At 59.1% G+C, this 20,889-nt stretch overlaps 1 protein-coding gene across 3 annotated transcripts; it reads right to left on the reverse strand.

Moving 5' to 3' along the window:
- Window positions 1-1,594: 1,594 nt before the first annotated feature.
- Window positions 1,595-18,702, reverse strand: DPEP1 (dipeptidase 1). 3 transcript variants are annotated; one of them, XM_027619144.1, is made up of 11 exons: window positions 18,647-18,702; window positions 8,361-8,563; window positions 4,143-4,275; window positions 3,806-3,938; window positions 3,513-3,663; window positions 3,275-3,344; window positions 2,778-2,954; window positions 2,585-2,669; window positions 2,430-2,505; window positions 2,051-2,186; window positions 1,595-1,966 (listed from the first exon to the last, which is right to left on the reverse strand). In XM_027619144.1, the coding sequence occupies exons 2-11, from the start codon at window positions 8,462-8,464 to the stop codon at window positions 1,799-1,801; spliced, it is 1,233 nt and encodes a 410-aa protein (XP_027474945.1). In that variant the 5' UTR covers window positions 8,465-8,563; window positions 18,647-18,702; the 3' UTR covers window positions 1,595-1,798. The 3 variants fall into 3 exon arrangements, with proteins under 3 accessions (XP_027474945.1, XP_027474946.1, XP_027474947.1); XM_027619145.2 differs by lacking the exon at window positions 18,647-18,702 and adding an exon at window positions 15,733-15,754; XM_027619146.2 differs by lacking the exon at window positions 18,647-18,702 and adding an exon at window positions 12,433-12,454.
- Between the last annotated feature and the right edge of the window lie 2,187 nt (window positions 18,703-20,889).

A 20,889-nucleotide genomic window follows, 5' to 3' on the forward strand; every position in this document is an offset into this window, starting at 1 on the left:
CCCCCATTGGTAACTTACTTGACAGAGGAAATCTGCCTCTCATGTACTCCTGTCTTTGCTCATCTGTCAAAGCACAGAACTGTTCACCACCCCTCTGTGGGACAGTCCTTACTGAGCAGAGGACAGCGTGCGCGGTCCTTCACTCGGCCTCCCGGCGCTTGCCCAGAATGCCCCTGCTCTGCTCACGCACACCAGTGCCTGCATCCTTGAGCTCATCTTCTGTTATTCCACTGTGGGGGGCCCCATCCGAATTGAATCATGCACCTGCCGGCTGGCTGGAAACCCCCACCTCCCAGGGCCCTCACACCCACGCACATCTGCGTGTGAACAGGCTCCTTAGGGCTGCTTGTGCACCCCGTGTGGGCCTTACCAGGGGAGATGTGGCCCCTGGAGGAATCCGCCCGCAGCCTAAGGAGGGGGTTCCTGCAGCCTCTGTGTCCTGATTACCCATTCCCCCCGCCACCCCCCAGCGTGTCCTTCACTCCTCGGAAAGGTCTCTTGAGGTTGGAACAAGGTTGAGCAGAAATGGAAATAAACTAGCAGGACAAATTGAGGTTGGACAGCAGAGACCTCCCTGGGACCAGATAGGTTTTTGGGTGGCACCTGCAGTTGTGGCCTCTCGTGATTGCAGTTAGTTCGGGTAGCAAACTTTGGTGTGCTACCTCCGCAGCCCAGCAGAGGGACCCTTCCCACTGTCTCCGCCAGGTGGAGTTGGGGGCTTTGGGTGGGATCTGGCCAACTCAGGACAGAAACCCTTTAATGTTAAAGCAATCCTAAGTGATCCGCAAATCCCCACCAGTGTCCCTTCTGATCACGGCAGATCTGCCTGGGAATGAGAAGCAGGGACCCTCACAGGGGCGGGGGGAGTCAGGCAGGCACAGGTGGGTGACCCAGTTTCTGTTAGGGGCTGCACGAGGCTGTCCACTCATTTGTGGGCATCTTAGGGCCCAGGGCGCCTGGGCAGAGGAGCTCCTACCTCAGTATTAGAGCCTGTACCCGCCCAGATGGGGCATTCTTAGAGGCTCTGGCCTAGAATGGGGGCAGCAGGGCCAAGGGGCACAGTGCGGGCACATGTGTGTGCGTGAGGATGGGGGCGCACGTGTGTGAGGATGGGGGGCGCACGTGTGTGAGGATGGGGGCCGCACATGTGTGCGTGAGGGTGGGGGGCCGCACGTGTGTGCGTGAGGGTGGGGGGTGCACGTGCGTGTGATGGGGTGCACACGTGTGTGCGTGAGGATGGGGCGCACGTGTGTGTGAGGATGGGGGTGCGCACGTGCGTGTGATGGGGTGCACACGTGAGGGTGGGGGCGCACACGTGTGTGCGTCACGGTGTGGGGTGTGTGCCTTTGTTCATGTGTGTGTGTGTGTGTACATGGGGAGGGGGCAACTGGAGCCTAGGCTGTTTTTAAAGACTTAAGCAGTGCCCATGCAACATTCTTTTAAGACCCTGAGCTCTTTCTGACCCCACTCTCCCAGGACCCAGGTACTGCTATGTCTGGAGGTCCAGCCTGGGACCATTTTCACAGAATTTGCCCTTGGATGCTCAGGAGCCCCCTTCCAGGGCTGGGGTGCTGAGGACACACACCCTCATGACTCAGAAGGGTTGTTGCCTTTATTGAGGGTCCACTGTGTGTCTGTCTGGCACTGCCCACAGCGTACTGCCCTCAAGTGAGCCCAGGTACCTGCTCAGGAGAGGCCAGGCCTTGTGCGTGGGGAGCAGCATCCTGGAATCTCACTGCTCTGTTGGCCACAGTCTCTCCAGAGCTGTAGGGACCCAGGAGGTCCAGGTCCCAGAGCATCAAAGAAGACTCAGGCCGAGGAGGGTGGTGGTGAGGGAGGCCAGCAGGGCCCCTGGCCGGTGGTGGAAGCTGGGGGCCTCTGAGTAGCCATACTTGGTCCTGCAGGAGTCCTCCAGCTTGTCCAGTGGGATGGGCTCCTCCTCAGGAGTTTGCGTGTGATCGCTCACCTGGGGACAGACACGGGTTGGGCTGCCTGCCTGCCTGCTGGCCTGCCAACAACACTAAAAAAAAAAACAACAGCCCCCCCTCACCTGTTCCACTGCCTCGAAGACCCTGAGCAGGTTGTCGGCCAGGGCGCCCCTGACCTCCACCTCTGTCCACTGCCTTCTGAGCAGCTCAGCCACCAGGTCTGGGTACTTGGACACGTCCTCAAGCCCCGAGGGGACCCTGACGTGAGGGCGGAGGGAACCAGGCTATGCATTCCAGGGCTCAGGGGCCCGTCCACCTCCCCACGCACCACTGAGTTGCCCAAGCCCTCATCCCAAGGCACGGGGAGTCCAGTGGGGTGGCCTTGTGACACATGCTGGGCCTGTCTGCAGTTACCCACTTCCTAGCTTCAGACCCTCATGACATGTTCATGGGGGTGTGACCCTCCCAGCTCGTCCACAGGACACTGGCCTTGCCCCTTACCTTGAAACACCATCAAAGTCCCCACCAAAGCCCACAGCTCCGGCTCCCGCCACCTTCTTGATGTGGTCCAGATGGTCTGCCAAAGAAGGCAGCAGGTGTGGGTCCCGGGAGCAGGACCCCTGCCCCCGCCGCCGGGGCCGCTCACATCCACCTACCTGCTACCTGGGACAGGGTCGCCTCCTCTTGGCAGGAAACATACTTGTTGTAGAAATTCACCATCACCAGGCTGCCTGTCTGGTTCTGCTCAGGAGAGGGGTGGGGCTGTGGGCTCAGGAGGGAGAGCCGCCGGCCGGGACCAGCCCCGGGAGAGCGGGACGGAGCCCCACACCCTGCCCCACAGCCCCTCACCACCAGCTGGAGCACATCGTCGGGCACATTGCGCTGGTGCCGGCACAGGCTGTAGGCTGAGGAGTGGCTGAAGATGACGGGAGCCTTGGACAGACGCAGGGCCGCCTTCATGGTGGCCACGGACGCGTGGGCCAAGTCAATGATGACCCCCAGCCGGTTCATCTCCTTCACCACGCTCTGCAGGGACACGGGGTGCGAGGGCCAGGAAGGCTGCGCTGGGCACGCTGGTGTTTGCACAGCCTTCCGGGGCTCACCACAGCACCCCCCGACAAGTCCAGGCATGGGGGGGGTTGGGCAAGGGCCCCTTGCTGGGCCAGGGGCTCATGAACCCTTCAACGGCTGGGGGGTGACCCTCGGCTTCCAGTGAACACCCACCGTGGGACAACCCTTGCCAGCTCCGGCTGATAGGAAACCGAGGGCCTGAGAGGCAAGACCCTGGGTCCGGAGTCACCTCTTCTCGGAGGGGGACAGTGGTCCTTGCCGAACGCCCTGCTCACCTGGCCAAAGTCTGACAGGCCTTTGCTCTGGGCCTTGTCCTTTCCTGTGTCCACCAGCCAGTTGTCAGCCCTGGGAGAGCAGACAGCAGGTGTCCCAGGGGCAGAGTGCTCACCCCGGCCCACCCACGTCCCCGACGCCCGGAAGGACCGGGAGGTGCCGGGGGAGGGTAGAGCTGGTGTTTGGCCCCACCCTGTGACCCTCCCGCGTGGCCCGTGGGCCCTCCCTGGGGTCACTTACCAGGGCGTGTTGCAGCTGTGAGTGAGGGTCAGGTACCGCATGCCCAGGTGGTAGAGTGCCCGCAGGACGCCCAGGCTGCTGTCTATGGAGTGGCCGCCCTCCACGCCAACAAGACTGGCTACGCGCCCCTCCCGGAAGGCCTGCCGGATGCCTGTGAGGAGAGCCAGCTGGGGACGTGCCCGCGCGTCCCGGGAGCTTCCACAGGGCACACCTGGGCAGTCCTATAGCCGCTCTGTTCCGGGATGGGGCTGGGGCAGCAGGGGCTCGGGAGGGCGGGCTGGACCCGGACCCACCTGTGCTGTTGGTGACGCACACAAAGGTCTCAGGGTACATCTGGCACATGCGGTGGATGACATCGATCTGCTCCAGTATCCTCCTCACAGCATCTTTGTTCTGGGTGTCGCAAGGGGTGTATGCAGACCAGAACTAGGGGGCACAGGGGGAGGGGCTAGGAGCGGAGCCTCTGGGCCCCATCCCCAACGTGCACATGGGCGTCTCGGAGTCCCTCCCGTGGCCTGTGTGGCCATGAGTCCCCTCCGAAGGCTCGTGGACCCAAGGGGCTCAGGAGGTACCACCACTGGGCAGCCAGAACCCTGGCAGGGGCGAGTGCAGGGCTGAGCTGAGCCCTACCTGGCCCCCCACAAAGCCAGCCTTCAGCTTGGGGATGTTGGTGTGTGTTTGGGCGAGGCTCGTCAGGTTGGCCTTCTCTTGCTGGAGCTGGTTGTTGAACATGGTTAGCAGCTGCCAGGGAAGGTCGTTGTGCCTGGGGGGCCCGGGGGGGGGCAGGAGACGGGTCAGAGGCAAGGCAGGATGGCCACATGCACCTGGGGCCTCCCCTGTTTCTCACGGGCTCAGAGCTAAAGCCAGCCACAGGGGTGACACATCGCTCCACGCTTATGGACACACCCGCACAGAGTAACTGCTCCGTTGTGCCCCACACCCAGCCCAGGTCCCCAGAGGGAAAAGCGGCCCTGGGCAGCGGGGCGGGAGCTGGGTGTGGGGCCCTGACCTTGACCCTTTTCACAAGTTAAGGATGAACTCCTCTCCTTGCAGGGGAGGGGGCAGGGATGTGGGTGTGGCCTGCCCTTGGGGGCCTGGCACCCCCACCCCATCTTCCTGGGGCAGCAGGAGAAGGGCACCGGGGGCTCTGGGACAGCCCCGCCCCGTTTGTGCACACATCCTGATAGGCTTCCAAAGCACTGAGGCCCCTCTGAGTTTTCCCAGGAGCCAGTAGGGGTGAGTGCTTTGGAGGGAGAGAGGAGAGGAGGGAGGGAGGGGGAGGGGGGTTAAATGTCAGCAGCTGGTCGGGGCTGCAAAGGCAGAACCCACACGGCTGGGCAGATTCCTCCCTGGACCCAGGAACCAGGAGCAGCCCGAAGCAGGAGAGACCTCTGGGCCGCCAGGTCCCCCTAAGTTCCACATGTGGAAGAGGTATGGGCCAGGGAGCTGATTGGAAATGCAGAGTCTCAGGCCCAGCTCAGACCTGCCGGTTGGAATCCGCACTTTAATCAGCCGGGCCTGGAACGCGGGACACCTGTGGAGGCGCCCCTGCTGGATCCCTAACGCAGTGCCAAGGGGCCTTCGTCCTGGTGCCTCGCGGGCCCGCCCAGCCCCTTCCCAGGGGCACTGCCGGTGTGGGGGCCACTCCTGCTTTCGAGACCCCTCCCCCCAGGACGAGCAGCCCCGGCCTCACCCCCCATGCAGTGTCCCTCTCCAATCCTGGCTCCCGCCTCTCAGCTCCCACCTGTAACGGGGATGCTTCGGTACCTTCCTCAGAGCAAACTGAGGGAAGATGAGTAACTGCTACCACCCGGGCCTTGCAGGCCCGCCACCCCTGCTTTCTTGGGGGGCTCCTGCCACAGCTGCATCGTGATGTCACAGGTTGTGGGCTGCTGGCCAGGACGTCCGCCTTTGCTGACCAAGAGGTGGACGGGTAGCTGAACGCCAGAGTCCCGGTGCCTCTGGGTGCTGTCCTGGGGCAGGGCTGGGCAGGGCCCCTGGACGGGACTTCACTCCTTGCCTGATGATGCCCCACCCTCTAGCCGCCAGCCAGGAACCCACCGGTAGGGAGGGGCACTTTCCCTGGCGCCCAGGGTGGGGAACACAGGCCACCTTCACCCTGCGGTCAGCACTGCCACTCTGGAGCCTGCTCAACCCACCTTCCTTATCTGTGTGGTGGGGGCAGTGTCCTCGGTGGTGATATGAGGATCCTGCCCCTACTCCAAGGGGGGAGGTGACAGTTCCAAGCACTTGAAGGACAGCTAGCTATTGTAGGAGAGACTGCTGGTGGCTTGTTATCCATTCTCCACTTTTTCTTGGTAAGAACCACCTATTTTTTTTTTTTAAGATTTTATTTATTTGTCAGAACACAGCAGGGGGAGTGGGAGAGGGAGAAGCAGGCCTCCCGCTGAGCAGGGAGCCCCATGCGGGGCTCGATCCCAGGACCCTGGGATCATGACCTGAGCCAAAGGCAGCCACTTCAACAACTGACCCACCCAGGTGCCCAAGAACCCCCTATTTTTAGCAGGGAACATGGCCATTTGAAATAAAGATACTTCCCTGCCCCTTTATAGCCGGGTGTGGCCATGTGACTAAGTTCTGCCCTTTGGTAGCTTCCAGAAGATCTCGTTTACAGACAGCTATTGCTCACTCTTGCCCTTTCCGTGTCTCTTCCTCATTCCTGCTGGCTGGTGTGCAGATGTAGAGGCTGGAGCTGGTGCAGCCACTTTACACCATGAGGTCACTATGGGCATGATGGCCGCTATGTTCCATTATGGAAATCCATGCCAGGACTCCCTCTGGATTTCTCTTGTTGAAACCACTTACTTGGGTCTCTTACCTGCAAGAGTAATGCAGGTAGTGGGGCACCTGGGTGGCTCAGTTGGTTTGGCAACTGCCTTCAGCTCAGGTCATGATCCCGGAGTCCTGAGATCGAGTCCCACATCGGGCTCCAGGCTCAGCAGGGAGTCTGCTTCTCCCTCTGACCCTCTCCCCTCTCATGCTGTTTCTCTCTCTCTCTCTCTCTCTCTCTCAAATAAATAAATAAATAAAATCTTTAAAAAAAAAAAAGAGTAATTCAGGTAGCTAATACTAACTGATCTACTAGTATTGGATTTGGTCCTGTCAGCCTAGTTTTAACTTTCTAGCTCTTTGGACAATCCCAGATCCCCAAATCCCAGTTCCCTGAGTATTCCTGACTGTCTGGGCTCTCTGATCCATCTGACCCCACGTACAGGCCTCTGGACCCCCTGCCCCTGAACTCGGGCCCCCCTCTCCGTGCCCAGCTGCCCGCCCCCGCCCGCCCCTCAGAATGAAGGAGCAGAGCACCTTCCCGGGCTCATACAGTTGGCCTCCTACCAGACAGCGGGGGCTCCATCCAGGGTGGGAGCCCAGGGCAGCAGCCTCTGAGCAGACTTCGTGCCTCATCCCCCACGGAGCATGTATGGGGGGACCCTAAGGCCAGGAAGGAGGTACAGGGAAGGAAGCAAGGGCAGAGGGGTGCACACCAGCCTCCGGTGGCCCCTCCCTTCCCTAGGGCCGCCACAGCTCCCCGAGGCTCCCAAAGAAGGACGCATCCCATTTTCTCTGCTTTTCTTGCTGAGTTTTTTTCCGACAAAGCCCAGAGCATCTGCCAAATAGTCATGACTGTAACATTTATTGAGCAGTTACTGGTGCCGGAGACACACACGGGCAGTCCTAACATCCCCCGCCCACGGGTGTGCTAGCGTGCACCTCCTGCAGCTCTTTGGACTGGACACACGGGGAACCGAGTCCCCGCTCTCTGCTGGCCTGCAGGGGAGGCGTGACAGGAAGGGCGGCAGGAATATAGCAGGGCTGAGGTGTGTGCCCGGCTGGGGTTTCACATGGTCAGCAAACCCAGGAAGAGACGAGGGTGGCAGCGTGCAAATGAGGACAAGCAGGGACAGTGGGAGCCTGCCTTAGCATCCAGGGGTGTGGGGATGGCCAGGGTATGGCAGGGGGTGCGTCTCGGGGGCCAGTGGGGGACTTCGGCCATAGTCCGAGCTCAAAGGGAGACATGGCGGGTGGGGAACTTGAGCCAGAAGGACAGGAGCTGGGACCCAGGTCTCCCAGACTCCCTCTGGTGCAGCACTGAGACCAGACCTCGGCTGGTGGAAGCCAGGACAGTCAGAGGCTCACAGGTGACCCGGTGGAGGTGGAGAAGGAGGTCGGGAAGGAGGGTGGATGCAGATGCACTGGGAATTGGAGGGGACAGACCCTGCCAGGTTGGCTGTGACACCAGAGAAAGAACAAGGTGTCTCCAGGGTCTTGGCTGGAAAGGGGTCTGCGAGAGTGGGTGGGTCAGTGAGCACACAGGTGAGGTCAAGCTGTGCACCCAGCACAGAGGTAACCCGGAGACCCAGGGCCTGATGAGGTCTCCAGGTGGATGCAGGACACGGAGGGGAATGAGAAAGGTCTCAGAGGAGGGTCGAGAGGACCAGGAAAGGCCTCCCGGGGGCCCGTGGTAGATGCCACCTTACCTACAGCTTCAGGTGAAGAAGCTAAGGCCCCGAGAGGAACTATGGCTCCTTGGGCTATGTGGCTAGTTGGAGGCATGCCCGGGGCCAGGCCCCAACATCCTCCACCCCCAACATCCACTCCGAGCTGGGGTCTGGCATTTAGGGTGCAGGAGGGGGCAGGTTGTAGGGCACCCCGGGAGCTGCGGAGGGCCACGGGGGCCTTGCAACTTCTCCATTCCTGCTGATGCTTTGGGGGTCCTCATGAAGAAGCTGAGGCCAGCAAAGGGCAAAGGCCGGGCCGTGGATGGGGAAAGTGAGTCCCCGTAGAGATAGGTCTGTCCCCAGTCCTGTCACGTGAGTGGCGACTTACCCGTCGATGACAGGTGTGCCCCGCATGATTCTCTCAGCCTCATCCCGGAACTGGTCTCCGGTGCAGAGGGCCACGAGGGGCCAGAGCCACCAGCTGATCCACATGATGTCTCCAGGGCCTGCTTCCAGCACTGCTGTGTGCGTCTGTCCTCTCCCGGCTGTCTTGAGCACCCCGGGGTCCAGCCGAGGCTGCAAGGAGCTGCTCTGTGTGCAGAAGAGAGAGCAGAGGTCTTTGGTCCAGGTGATTATTGCCAGGAGCTGTCCCATTCAAGGCTCCTGGCGTTCAATCAGTAACCAGTACTTCCTGGGAAGGGGGCGGGGGGCAGGTGGAACGTCCTGGACCTTATGGGCTGGGTGTCGCTGACTGGGCCTGGCAGTCGGAGGCTGCTGACCCCCGGGGGGCACCCAGAGCCGGTGAAAGGGCAGACTTGGGAGCACCGACAGTGCTGCTTGTGTCCTTACTCAACCTGGGACCTGAGACCTGCGGAGAAGGGCAACAGTTGTTCAGAGTTGCCCTCTTGTCATGTACCCCTTTGCTTGCGTGTAAAAAGTTTCACGTGAGCATGGAAGACGGAACGCGGCCCCCCGGGGGGCTCCACCACACCCCACCCAGCGGCGGGGGCCAGCACCCAGCTCCTGGTCTGCAGCCCACTGGCGTCCCGGCCACCCCCATTCGGGCTGCAGGCTTCTGACCGCGCAGGCTGGATGCACGGGGAACCGAGTCCCTGCTCTCTGCTGGGTTTGGGTCAGAAATCTGGAGTGTCAGCATTTCTCAGCCCGGCTGCCCCCTCAGGGCTCCCGATGCCCAGTCACTGCTGAGACAGGAGGATCCTGGTCCTAGGGCTGGGCCAGCGTCCAGGGTTCTAGGGGGCAGCAGGGCTGGGAGGGAGCCAGACCAGGAAGGCTGGCGAGAGGTGTGGGTGAGGCAGGGAGACCCCAGCCCCCTCTGGGTCCTTAGGGCCTTCTCGGCAGGGTGGGAGGGGGCACGCAGACCCCAGGCCCTCACCAGGTTCCCTGACGCCTCTGCCCCTGGAGGCCTTGGATCCTCAAGCAGACCTGCCCTGCAGAGTCCCCCTGTGTCCTCACCCCACCTCCCAGGACAGGCCCTGCCGTCCGCCTGGGAAGGGAGGCTGTGCCCCAGCCCTGGCCCAGCCACCATTAGCTGAGTGTCCCGTGCCTTCTCCCTGTGGGGTTTGCTGGCGGGAAGGCCCACGTGGGGGCCGTGCTGAGGGTACCAGCCCTCCTGCACTCCGGCTCCTCCCGCCCTCTCCCTGCCCCCACCACTCACACATCCTGAGAGGGCCGGTGGGAGGGATGTGCTCAGGGTCACTGGCCCCAGTCCCCATCAAGGACTTTCTCCGCCAGGACCCGCACCCCAACAGGGTGTCCTTGGGACCCGGCCGGGGGTCTGACCCTCACCCAACCCTGTGCAGAGAAGACCTGCCTTGACGGGTGAGGAGCAGAGTCCAGGCCCTCACTCTGGGCCCGGGGCTCCCGGCCGACCACGGCGTCAGGGGCGCTGTGAGGAAGCCCAGGGCTGGTTGGAACCAGGAGTCTCTGCGGAGGAGACGCACGCGTCTGCCTGCCCTCTTCCGTGTCCTGCCACAGACACGGTGTCCACTCACCTCCAACCTCCATGACCCGTCTCCTCGGGACCTGGACGCTGCCTCGTGGGTGGGCCTCGGTCTGTTGGGGCCCGTGGACTGGCCTTCCCCCCTGAGAGCTCCCCGCCTCTGCCAGGCTCTCTGGGAATCCATTCTCTGCTTTATTAACATGTGTCTACCCCCTATTTTTCTCTCTTTATTTCTAACTTTTTTTCTTATTTCAGAGTTGGATCCTAAGAGCACATAATTGCATTTTATTTCTTAATCTCATCTGAGCATGTTTGTCTTTAAATATGATCATTCAGGCCGGTCCACCCCTTCTTGTCCTACCTCCAGGCTCTCCCCTGTTCCTTGCTTTTGCCAAAATTTTCAGGTTATTTCAATTCCCTATCTCTGACACTCAGGAAGTTCCTTATTTTCTCCTCTCTTGATAGATATTTATTTGAATTTATTTCTCGCTTGTCTTACTTTCTTGGGCCGTTCCCCAGGCATGGTGGCACCCTTGTGACTTCACACGGGTAATGAGCCTGACCCTCCATGTCCACCATCCGGCACCACCACCACGACGCCACAGGCCTGACTCCTTTGTTTGTACACGGTCTCGCTGGGCCCTCGGGTTCTCCATCCCTTCATCCGTCCCCACGTGGCCCAGGGGTTTGTCCTTTGAAACCTGCCTGACCCTTGATTTTGACCTTCTCTCCAATTTTCAAATTCAGAATTCCTTGGCTTTAATTATTTTTTTAAAAAATTAAATTCTTGGGGGGGCACCTGGGTGGCTCAGTCGGTTAAGCATCTGCCTTCGGCTCAGGTCATGATCTCAGGGTCCTGGGATCAAGTCCCACATGGGGTTCCCTGCTCAGTGGGGAGCCTGCTTCTCCCTCTGCCTCTCCCCCTGCTTGTGCGTGCACTCTCTCTCTCTGACAAATAAAATCTTTAAAAAAATTAAATTCTTGGGGTGCCTGAGTGGCTCAGTCGGTGAAGTGTCTGTCTTCGACTCAGGTCCTGATCTCAGTTGAGCCGCGCATCAGACTCCCTGCTTAGTGGGGAGTCTGCTTCTCCCTCTGCCCCTCCCCCTGTGCTCTCTCTCTCTCTCTAATAAAATCTTTTAAAAGAATAAAATTAAAATAATAATAATTTTTTTAAAAAGCCCAGCAGAAAAAGTCTCACTATACCCTCACCCAACTCCACTGTGGGAGGTGTACTCCCATTACCCCTGAATGATGGGCTACGTGGCTCTAACTTTATTTCCAGCTTTGCACATTGTACCTCAACTTCCTATTTCCACTCACGGGGTTTGGTTCTCTCGAGGAGACTCCCTGGTTCCCTCAGGTACTCAGGAAGCACAGCAGTGGAAGGCACTGGCTTCAGGTGCAAATTCCAAAGTGGAGGGGGCCACCAAAACTTCAGTCCTCAAAGTAAATGGTAGTTTAGTGCAATATTTCTAAAAATCAAAAGTTTGTGCGAAAAAAATACATGGATAAAATATAAACTTTTAAGTGAAGACTGGGCCAGTATTCTGACTTTTCTTTCTGAGCCCAGCTCCAACACAGTTCCACCCACACTAGCCTCGGGGATGTTCACACTCTGGTTTCTAACACTGGCTGCTCAGGACAGAGGACAGTGTTTCCAGGAGTTGAGCTGTGTGACCATACTTCCTTGGGTGCTACTCAAAGGAGAGGGCTCAAGACCACTGGGATCAGCAACACATGGGAGGCCCCATGTGCCCTTGTTCAAATGTCATAAGCGTTCAGAGCATTACACCGAGTGTGAGCTGGCTCTGAGCCTGAGTGCAAGCCCTCCGGGCAGAGGCTCAAGTCCACACCGGGGATTCCATCTTACATCATTCCTTTGTTTGGCTCATGATTTGTGGGGGACAAGGCAGCGAGGCTGAGTGAGCTTGGGGTCAGACTGCTCGTACGAGCTGGTCAGATTTCTCAGCCTCAGTTTCTGTGCAAAATAGAAGTCACTGTGGTCGTGTTGCAAGTGCTAACAGCGCTCACCTCCCAGAACATGTCCAGTGGATCAAGACTCTCAACTCACACTTAAACCTGTTTGCTCTATATGGTTTTATTGTTCACTCTGGAGTTTCTGAGTGCTTTTTTTTTTTCTTCCACTGGGTGTTATTATCATATTCTCAATCTGCCTCCACTATAAGCCTGCCTCTTTTTTTGGTTTATGTTCTTATTTTGTTAGAGCTGGTCCTTAAATCATTCCTTAGCAGTGGGTATGAGGGAAGTCAATGTCTGAGTCCTTGAGTGTTTGCACGTGTCTTTATGTTGTCCTCATAACTGGTCAGTGGTGGGCACCTGGGTGCCTCAGTCAAGTTTCTGCCTTCGGCTCAGGTCGCGATCCCAGGGTCCTGGGATGGAGTCCCGTGTCGGGCTCCCTGCTCAGCGCCCCCCTCCCCCGGCCTTCCACTTGAGCACTCTCTCTCTCTGATTGAGCTCTTTTGGATTCTCTTCTTCTTACCTGATGCTTGTCCTGTCTTCCACTATCACCTGGAGGATGCGGGTGCGGCACTTAGGAAGACTGCTCGTGGGGTTTGCTTTTCATTCCAGTTTCCTCCACTTGCTGTGGTTGCACATCCTCGTGTCGTAGCGGTTCGGGGAAAGCCAGGGGCCGGCCTGGCCCAGGCCGTTCCCTTTTTTTTTTTTTTTAAGATTTTATTTATTTATTTGAGACAGAGAGATTGAGAGAGAGAGAGCACATGAGAGGGGGGAGGGTCAGAGAGAGAAGCAGACTCCCTGCTGAGCAGGGAACCCGATGCGGGACTCGATCCGGGGACTCCAGGATCCTGACCCGAGCCAAAGGCAGTCGCCCAACCAACTGAGCCACCCAGGCGCCCAGGCCGTTCCTTTTTAATGACTCAGTATGAGGAGAGAGGTGGGGAGGTGGAGAGCACACGCTGCAGAATCAGACCGCCCTGGCTTCAAGCTCCATGCTGGGGAAGATTGCACTTCCCCGCGGTGGCTGCAGCAAAGCCTCCCAGCCCACACGCTACCCTTACAGTGTGACGCTGACCGCTCGTTGAGAGGTGACAGCCTCCACCTCCCAGCTGATAGAAGGTGGCAGGCATGACTTCTGTGCCCCTCCCTGGCTCTGTCTCCTGGAGCCCTCCTCTGGAAACCTGGCCTAGCTGCTCTTGCCAACAGCCCTGGCGCAGTCCCAGCTGACAGGTAGATACGAGTCTTCAGGTGATCACAGCACCACCTGCGAGTCTTCCAGCTGAGGCCCAGATCCCGGGGGCCAGACACCAGCTGGCCCCCTGGCCCCTGATGGAGTCCCAGGCCACAGGAAAGAAGGTGCAAACATGACCACGTGCACCAGCTAAGTTGTGAGATCATTTGTTACACAGCAGTAGAGAACTGACACACTGGCCATTTTACTGTGAACAGTGACTTTGGTTTTCTAGTCTGTGAAATGGGGTTGAATAATCCCAACCTCACAGGTAGCTACTCTGCGTTCCACTCACAACTGCCACCTTATCTGTGCCCCACAGCTGCTTCCTTTTAGTCAAGGGAAGCCTCCTCTGCCCACCTCACATCTTGGTCTCACCTGGGGCTGGTGTGGGTGGTCCTCAGCCAGTGGTATGGAAGGAAGCTGGGCACAAGGCTCTTCCCAGCTCGCCCCTGGGAGGAATCGTGAGGCCACCCTGATGAGGCCCCTCTCAGACACTTCCCTCCTCCTGCCCCCATGGCCGCTTCCCATAGAAGCAGCCACCACCCAATCCTTGCCTCAAGCCCTGCTTTCCGGGGAGCCGCTCAGCAGTTTGCTTCAAATTGTACCACTTTTTATTTAAATAAAGGGAAAAGTGTTATTAGTTGAGAAGTCAGCATCACTTGCCATAAGCAGAAGGAACACAGGAAAATAAACACATGGAAACGGAACAGGGCTACTGAGTCTCAGCCAGAGCCAGAGGGAGATGGCACACAAAGTTATAGCTCTCCTGTCCGGGGAGGTGTCGCACCCCACCGGCGGGCAGAACCTCCGTACAAACCCGCTGCACAGGCAGCCAGGGGGCCACCAGAGGGCCCTGGGTCATCGGCCCCTCACAGAAGCGCCGGGGCATGAATTATCAGCTGAAGCTCACAAAGGATTATTCCACCCAGACCGCATCATGACGTGGGACTTCCCACCAGCTTCTCCTGCACTCCAACCAGCCCAGGGAGAGAGTTCACAGCAGAATGGAGGCCCCAAGATCCATGACTCACCCTCCTTCATGACACACATGCTCTGGAGCATGAACAAGCACATACAGACACACACACAAACACGCAAACACACCCTACCACATACCTACGTTCACACCCCACACACGCACAAAACAGAGTGACACAGTGACAGACACACACACACACCTCACATGCATGCAAACAAGCCCCCGCCCCCATAAACACCACCCAGAGCAGACATGTGCAGACCCCATCCACGTCCACATCTAGACATCCTGCATCTGCAAAAGTGGACACGCGCAGACACACCTGCCCATGACCCACTGCAGATGTGCACGTGGACATGACAGTCAAGAATGCTTGGACACATCCCACACCCATGCATGCAGACATATGTACATACTGAGGGACACACACATGCATGCTTTCCACATGTGATAAGCACACATACACTCAGCTATCAGATGTGTGCACAGAGACACACATTCCTAAGCACACACACACACCCTCAGACATAGGCACACCCAGGTGACCTCACACCCTGTCACACGCATGCCTAGTGCACGGTGGTCTTGGTGTCATTGTGGGCCACCTGGCCCCCACCCCCACCTCAGTGCCTGCAGCATAGCCCTCAGCCCCCGTGACCACTGATGGAGCGTGGCCTCCCGTGGGCTTGGAGAGAGGATGGAGGGGCACGGTGATATGTCCCTGGGGGGACTCAGGGTGCAGGGCCAGCTCCAGCCTTTCTCCCAGGCTACCTTGGCTCTGGAGTGTCTTCAAGCCCCTCAACCTTCCAGGCCCAGCCAGGAGGCCAGCACACTGGCCTCTACCCCCTAAAAGCCTCGCTCCCCAGTAGCCACATAGATGGGTTGTCTGCAGGCTGGTGGCTTCCCCACAGCCCTCCTGGTCCTGCCCTGCCCTCTACTGCCCCGGGGAGACCACAGGACCCTGCTGGCTCCCTCCACTGCTCTGAGTGTCGTGACCCACTGTCCACACAGCAGGGGTCCCCTCCCCCAGGGACGTCCCCAAGAGCCTCCTATGAGGTCAGCTGGAAAGGGAGGGTTCCAGCCTTGTCATCTGGTCTCACCACCTCCCCAACCCCAGGAGTGAACTTTTTTCTTTCTTTTTTTGAGAGAGAGAGAGGGAGAGCGAGCAGGGAGAGGGGCAGAGGGGGAGACAGAATCCTCAAGCCGACTCTCTGCTGAGCACGGAACCCGACGCGGGGCTTGATCCCAGGACCCTGAGATCACGACCTGAGCTGAAATCAAGGGTCAGACACTTAACCGACTGCACCCCCAGGCGCCCCCAGAAGCGACCTTCTTACCCCTCTGCATGGCATCCATCCATTACCCAAGGAGCCCAGAACCCAGCCTGCTGGGCCCTTCCTTTCCCCCCACTCACAGCACACTCTGTTAGATACGCCTGACCTTGCCTGTCTCCCGCCGGGTCAAGCTCAGAGGCTCGCTGGGCATACAGCAGGTGCCCACTCATACATGCAGCCTCATCAGGCCGCTCTCCAGGGGTGGGGAGGACACAGGCCTCCTAGCGCCTGAGAGCCCTGGCCCCAGGCCCAGTTCCCAGGCTCCCCAAGACTCACCAGGCACGGGATGGGGCGCACTGTCTGCCTCTTGGCTGCTGCTCCCAGCTCGTGAGGGCTGGGGGGGTGTTTCTGTGTTTCTCAAGTTCGTCCCGCCCCTGAGTCCTCCAGTCAGCTTCCCTCTCACATAAAAAGCCACCTCTTTAAAAACAAGTTCCCCCCGGGGCCTCTGCAATGCACCACAGCCACGGAGGGCAAGACCCAGGGGCTTAATGTCTTACACATGGCAGCTGTCTGTAGTTTCTGCCTCAGTCAGGCTTGTGCTTTCAGCTGTCCCCTGGGGCCCGGGATTCCCCTGCCCCGCAAGCTGGGCCTCAGCGCCTGGGGGCAGGCAGGAAGCCACAAGGACGCGGGTCCCCCAGAGGGTAATGTGGGGGTGCTCTCAGGTAGGCTATTGACATCAGGTGGGAGGGCGGAATCGAGAGCCAGGGATGAGGGGCCTAGGGGCTGGGGGCTCACAGAGAGCTCACCGGCCCCCGGGCAGCCTGTCACCCAAGCACCAGGGATGCCCACCCAGGCATTTTCTCCCAGTCGCCTAGGCTCTGCCCACTGCCCTCATTCCCTGGGGTCCAGAAGGACCTTCTGTGCCCAGGCTTAGGACATGCCCTGTCTCAGATACAGGAATGGGCTTGGCGCTGGCCTGGCCCATACGCTGGGGCCCTGGTTCCCATGTGTGTCATGGGGGGCGGGTGATTTCCCCCACATTCCAGCTATTAGAGGATCGAAAACAATCACGGACAGGAATGTCGTCTGGCAGAGCCATGGGGACTTTCGAAATCAGGAAGGTCTGTGTGGGGACCGGGCTAGCTGGGAGACAGCTTTACCAAGGGGATTCAGAATTCTGAGGCTGGGCTGGGGGCACATACCGTGGGGGGTGCTCTCTCTGGCCGGCAGCAAGCTGTCCCGACCCCACAGGGCAAGGGACACACAACACAGCTGGGCCAGCAGCCTGGGGTGGGGACAAGGTGGGGGGCATAGCCTCCACCGCAGCTGTGGGACCCTCCTGGGCCTCAGTCACCCGTCTCTGAGTAGAAGCAGCCCCTGGTCAGGCGCTGCCGTTCACACCATACCTGGAGGAACATGGCTCAGTGATGCGGGGCTGAGCAGGGGGCTCAGCTGTTGGCTCTCCATCTCAGAGCTAAAGGGGACCTGGAGTGAGGAGGGGGCTCTGACAGAGACAGGGGTCCAGACTGAGGGCAGGGCTGCCCAGTAAACAGTGACAGAGGGGGGGGAGGGGGCACCCAGAAGAAGGGCTGCATGAGGGCCCTGCTCCAGGGAAGGTGGAGGAAGACCAGGGCTTCAGGGAGGCAGCCAGATGCAGGCCCTGGCCTGGAGGACCATCCCCCAGTCCCACATTCAGAATGGCACTGCTCTGGGGGCACAAAGACGACCGAGCAGAACTTCCCCTCTGCGCCTGCCCTGGGGGCACTGACACCAGCCAGGAGCCCCTCCGGCAAGACCCTCATTAGGGACAGGGCAGGAGCCCTGGATCTATTGTTGTCACTGACCTTCAGGAGAAGAGCCAGGTATAGGGGAGGGACAGAAATGTCTACTTTTAATGTTATTGCTTTTTGTACTGTTTGAAATTTTTAGCATGTGCATTAAAATGGAAAAATCAAATTAATTAAAACAGAAAAAGAAAGCCACTGAGGGGTCAAGCAGGCCTCTTACTCTCTGCACAGTGACCCAGGGGGCCTAGGGTCCCCTCTGATTCTGCCCCAACCTAGCCCTGAGCCTTCTGTTCATGAGGTGTAGGTGAGATCCCCCCCCACACACACTGTTGGCTTCAGGTGCCAGCCCCGCCCCCCACCTGTGGGTCAGACTCCCAGCAGGGTCAGGAGTCCATGGGAGACAGGACAAGTATAGGGGGCAGGAAGGTTGCCTGCCTCCTCTGCCGGTCACTGAGCTAGAGAGGAGCAGGGCGGCGAGGGGCCTCCTGCCAGGGCTGGCCTTGTCCCAGGACAGTAGAATGGGGACAACAGTGCCCAGCAGGGCGACACTGTAGACTGAAGAAGAGTCACATGAACATGCTGAGGACTCTTGAGCACTGTCTGTGGGGACCTCTGTTTGTGAAACGGGCCAAAAGCCCTAAGCTTGACCTGAGGCTGGTGGACACTCAGGGTCCAGGCCAGGGGCTCAGGGTCGGTCCCCCTAGGGGCGGCCAGTTTCCCTCGGGCACAAGCCCTGACAGCAGGTGGCCCTGCCGTCCCTCCTGGCCACCCGCCTGCCCTCTGCTGGCCAGCTGGGCTCCTGCGGGTGTGGCCCAGGAGGTGACCTCCCATGGGGGCAGTGCCCTGCAGACACTGGGGAACCAGGAGGGCTGCTCAGGTCCTGCTACCCCCTTTCCCAACTCTGGAAACCGAGGCACGGACTGCCCAGACCACAGGGTTCCAGAGCTGCATGTCACCCACTGCCACTTTCATGTTTTTGACAGCACTAAGGCCAGCATGAGGGGAGAAGGGTATCTGGACCTCCCCTTCCTGCCCTGTCCCCTGGGGGCCTGTCTGAGGCCACCCTCTGTGGCTTCTGGGAACCACCCTGCAGCCTCTGTTTCCCACTGGGCGCCCCAGCTTGATGCGCCATTCTGATCCATCAGCACCCATGGGTGAGTCGGCCCTTCTCTAGATGGGACACTGAGGCCCAGAGAGGGGCAGGCCTGAAAGACATTCGCATGTCCAGGGGCACCAGATGTCTCCTCCTGCCCATGACATCAAACCACCACGTGCCTCCCTGGGGCTGGACGCAGGTCAGGGAAAATTCTGAACCTCAGGGGAAGACCCCATGCGTTACGTTCGCCTCTCCCCGCGGAGAACAGCTCTATGGTATATAAATGAGGCCACTTCCAAGCTCCCCGGGCACCAGGCAGGCTCCCCCCACCCCCAGCTGGTCCTAGCCTGTCCCAGCTCACACTCACCTGTCCCCTCACGTCCCCTAGCTCCAGACCCTGGCTCCTACTGTGAGCACAGGGAATTAAAGTGTGTCCCCTCCCAGCGTCTGTGACAGTGACGGCTGAATGAGAAAAGGAAAAGTAATACAGGCTCCCTCTAAAGTGATCGTCTTTAAACGTGATTTCAGGGCTCAGTTGGTGTAAAATTAACTCTGAGACGTTCATTGCCAAGTAGAACACAAAGGGAGGCTGAAAGCACACTGTTCTTCTGGGTGGTTGCTGACCTCGCTCAGTCTTTAGGAGGGAGGCAGGTGGAGGAGGAGCCAGCGACCAGCCAGTCAGGGTCCCGGGTGGGGGGCTCAGAGCCTGGGGGCGGGGGCGGCAGCTGCTAAGCTGACCCACCCTGAGTCCTCAGCTTCAAGCTGGTGACCCAAGCGCTTTATCCTCCAGAGTATCTCCTTACTTCCAAAGGCAAGATAAAGTTGAGGGAAAGTCTGTGCATTAGCTACAAAGAATATGCCTTGAGTAGACTTTGACTCTATTTTGTCAGTTCTGGTTACAAGAAGATCGGGTTTTGCCCCTTGAGGGCAGAACATTCTGAGCTTTCTGAGAGAACAAAACAACCCTTGTCATCCTGCCAAAAATGGGCCCCTCCATGTGGGCTGCTTAGATGTTCATTCACTCAACAAACGCTTTCCACCTGGTGGAGAGACAGCAGGGGGCAGGGCAGGGACCCTGCTCTCCGGCAGGTGGAACTCCAAGCAGGAAGGCTTCCTGGAGGAAGGAGCCAGTCAGCTGAATCCTGAAGGGCAGATAGCAAGGTAGGAGCATGGGAGGCAGAAGGAGATGTGGGAGAGGTCAGGCTGCAGAGGCCAGCAGGGGCCTTGCCAGCCTGGGCAGGTCTGGACTTCGTCCTAAGAACAATGTACAGGGGCTTCTGACTCAAAGATGGGTGTAGGGAAGAAGCTGTTTGCCGTCTCCAGACGCTGGGGGCTGACCACAGCTCTCCCACCTTCTAGAAACCGTCTGTTTCCAAGGTTCTTCGTCTCCCGGCTGTTCCCTGCTGAACCCAGGGTCCAGGGGCAGGAGAGCTGTCTGGCCACCTCCCTTCCGGACAGCACCTCCTTGGGCGGCAGTACCCCACTGACCCCCAGCCTACTCACCACGGCCTCGGCAACAGGCAGACGTGTCCCAGCCAGTTGCTCTCCTGGCCTGGGCCAGCCCCTCCCCAGCTCAGCTGTGCAGGCCCCACCCCCAGCCACCTGCCCGCCCTCCCAGGCCTCTCCCCAGGAAGGGAAAAATGCCCTGTTCCAGCCCTGCCTCTCTGAATGCGGGGAAGGGGGAGTGGGGGCAGGCAGAGGGAAAGAAGGGTCTCACACAGGCCATTAACTGTTCCCCACCCCCCCACCCCCAGGGAGGAGCCCATGCCCGGGGCCAGAACCATCACCATGTTGTGGCAAGGAGACACCTGGGCAGATCTGGGGACCGATCCACCCTCCTCCAGTCAGAACCAAGTCTGCAGACTCATCGTCACCCACCGGGTGACCCACTATCTGCGGGGAAATGGAGAGGAGTTGGTTGGCCTGGGGGGGCTCTGAGCCACTCCTACACCTGATACCCAACGGCAGCAGTGACCCTGAGAACATCTACCTCCAGAAATTCATTATCAGTGGGGACAGATGTGTTTGGGGGCGCTAGAGTGTCAATGCTTTGAGGGGCCTTGAGGGCTGGAGGAGGTGTGGGTTGCTGAAAGAACCAGAGGCTCTCCAAGTGGGCTCTCAAGACTCAGGCTGCAGCCAGAAGAGGGGTCAAAAACCTGGGCCAGGAGGTCACGAGGGGTACAGGGTGACGATAAGGGGCTTCTCTCTCCAGGAGCAAAGAGCCGGGCTGCACGGACAGATCTCCCAGGAGAGAACCTTTGCCTCCCCTCTATGCTTGCTCTGGGGAACATTTTGTTTGTTTCTTTTCATTTTGTTCCCAGGACATTGGGACCAAATTTGACCCTCTGTCCCCAATAATTCTTCCTGAGCATATCTGCTTCTCCAGAATACCTCCAGACTGAGCTGATGGACACACCTGCTGGTCTCCCTCTTCCTTTGTAAGTGAGGATGCTGAGCAGCCCCGGGCTCCCTAACTGCCCAGCATGTGGGGTGGGCTGGGGTTTTCCTGGCTTTGTCACCGAAGGAGGGGCCGTTCAAGAGAAATGAGAATGTATATTGGTTGCGTTTCCTGCCTCCAACCCCACTTAAAATGGAAACAGCTGCACTAAA

This window comes from Zalophus californianus, chromosome 17 (genome assembly GCF_009762305.2).
Source record: "Zalophus californianus isolate mZalCal1 chromosome 17, mZalCal1.pri.v2, whole genome shotgun sequence".
In the NCBI taxonomy this organism is placed as follows: Eukaryota; Metazoa; Chordata; class Mammalia; order Carnivora; family Otariidae; genus Zalophus; species Zalophus californianus.

Excerpts from the sequence above, each read along its gene's own strand:
- DPEP1 (XM_027619144.1), bottom strand. The coding sequence starts at position 8,464 with ATGTGGATCAGCTGGTGGCTCTGGCCCCTCGTGGCCCTCTGCACCGGA. Across the intron at positions 3,345-3,512 it reads CACAGCTGCAACACGCCCTG|GGCTGACAACTGGCTGGTGG; the intron begins GTAAGTGACCCC and ends CTGCTCTCCCAG. Across the intron at positions 2,506-2,584 it reads GACCCTGTCCCAGGTAGCAG|ACCATCTGGACCACATCAAG; the intron begins GTAGGTGGATGT and ends CTTCTTTGGCAG.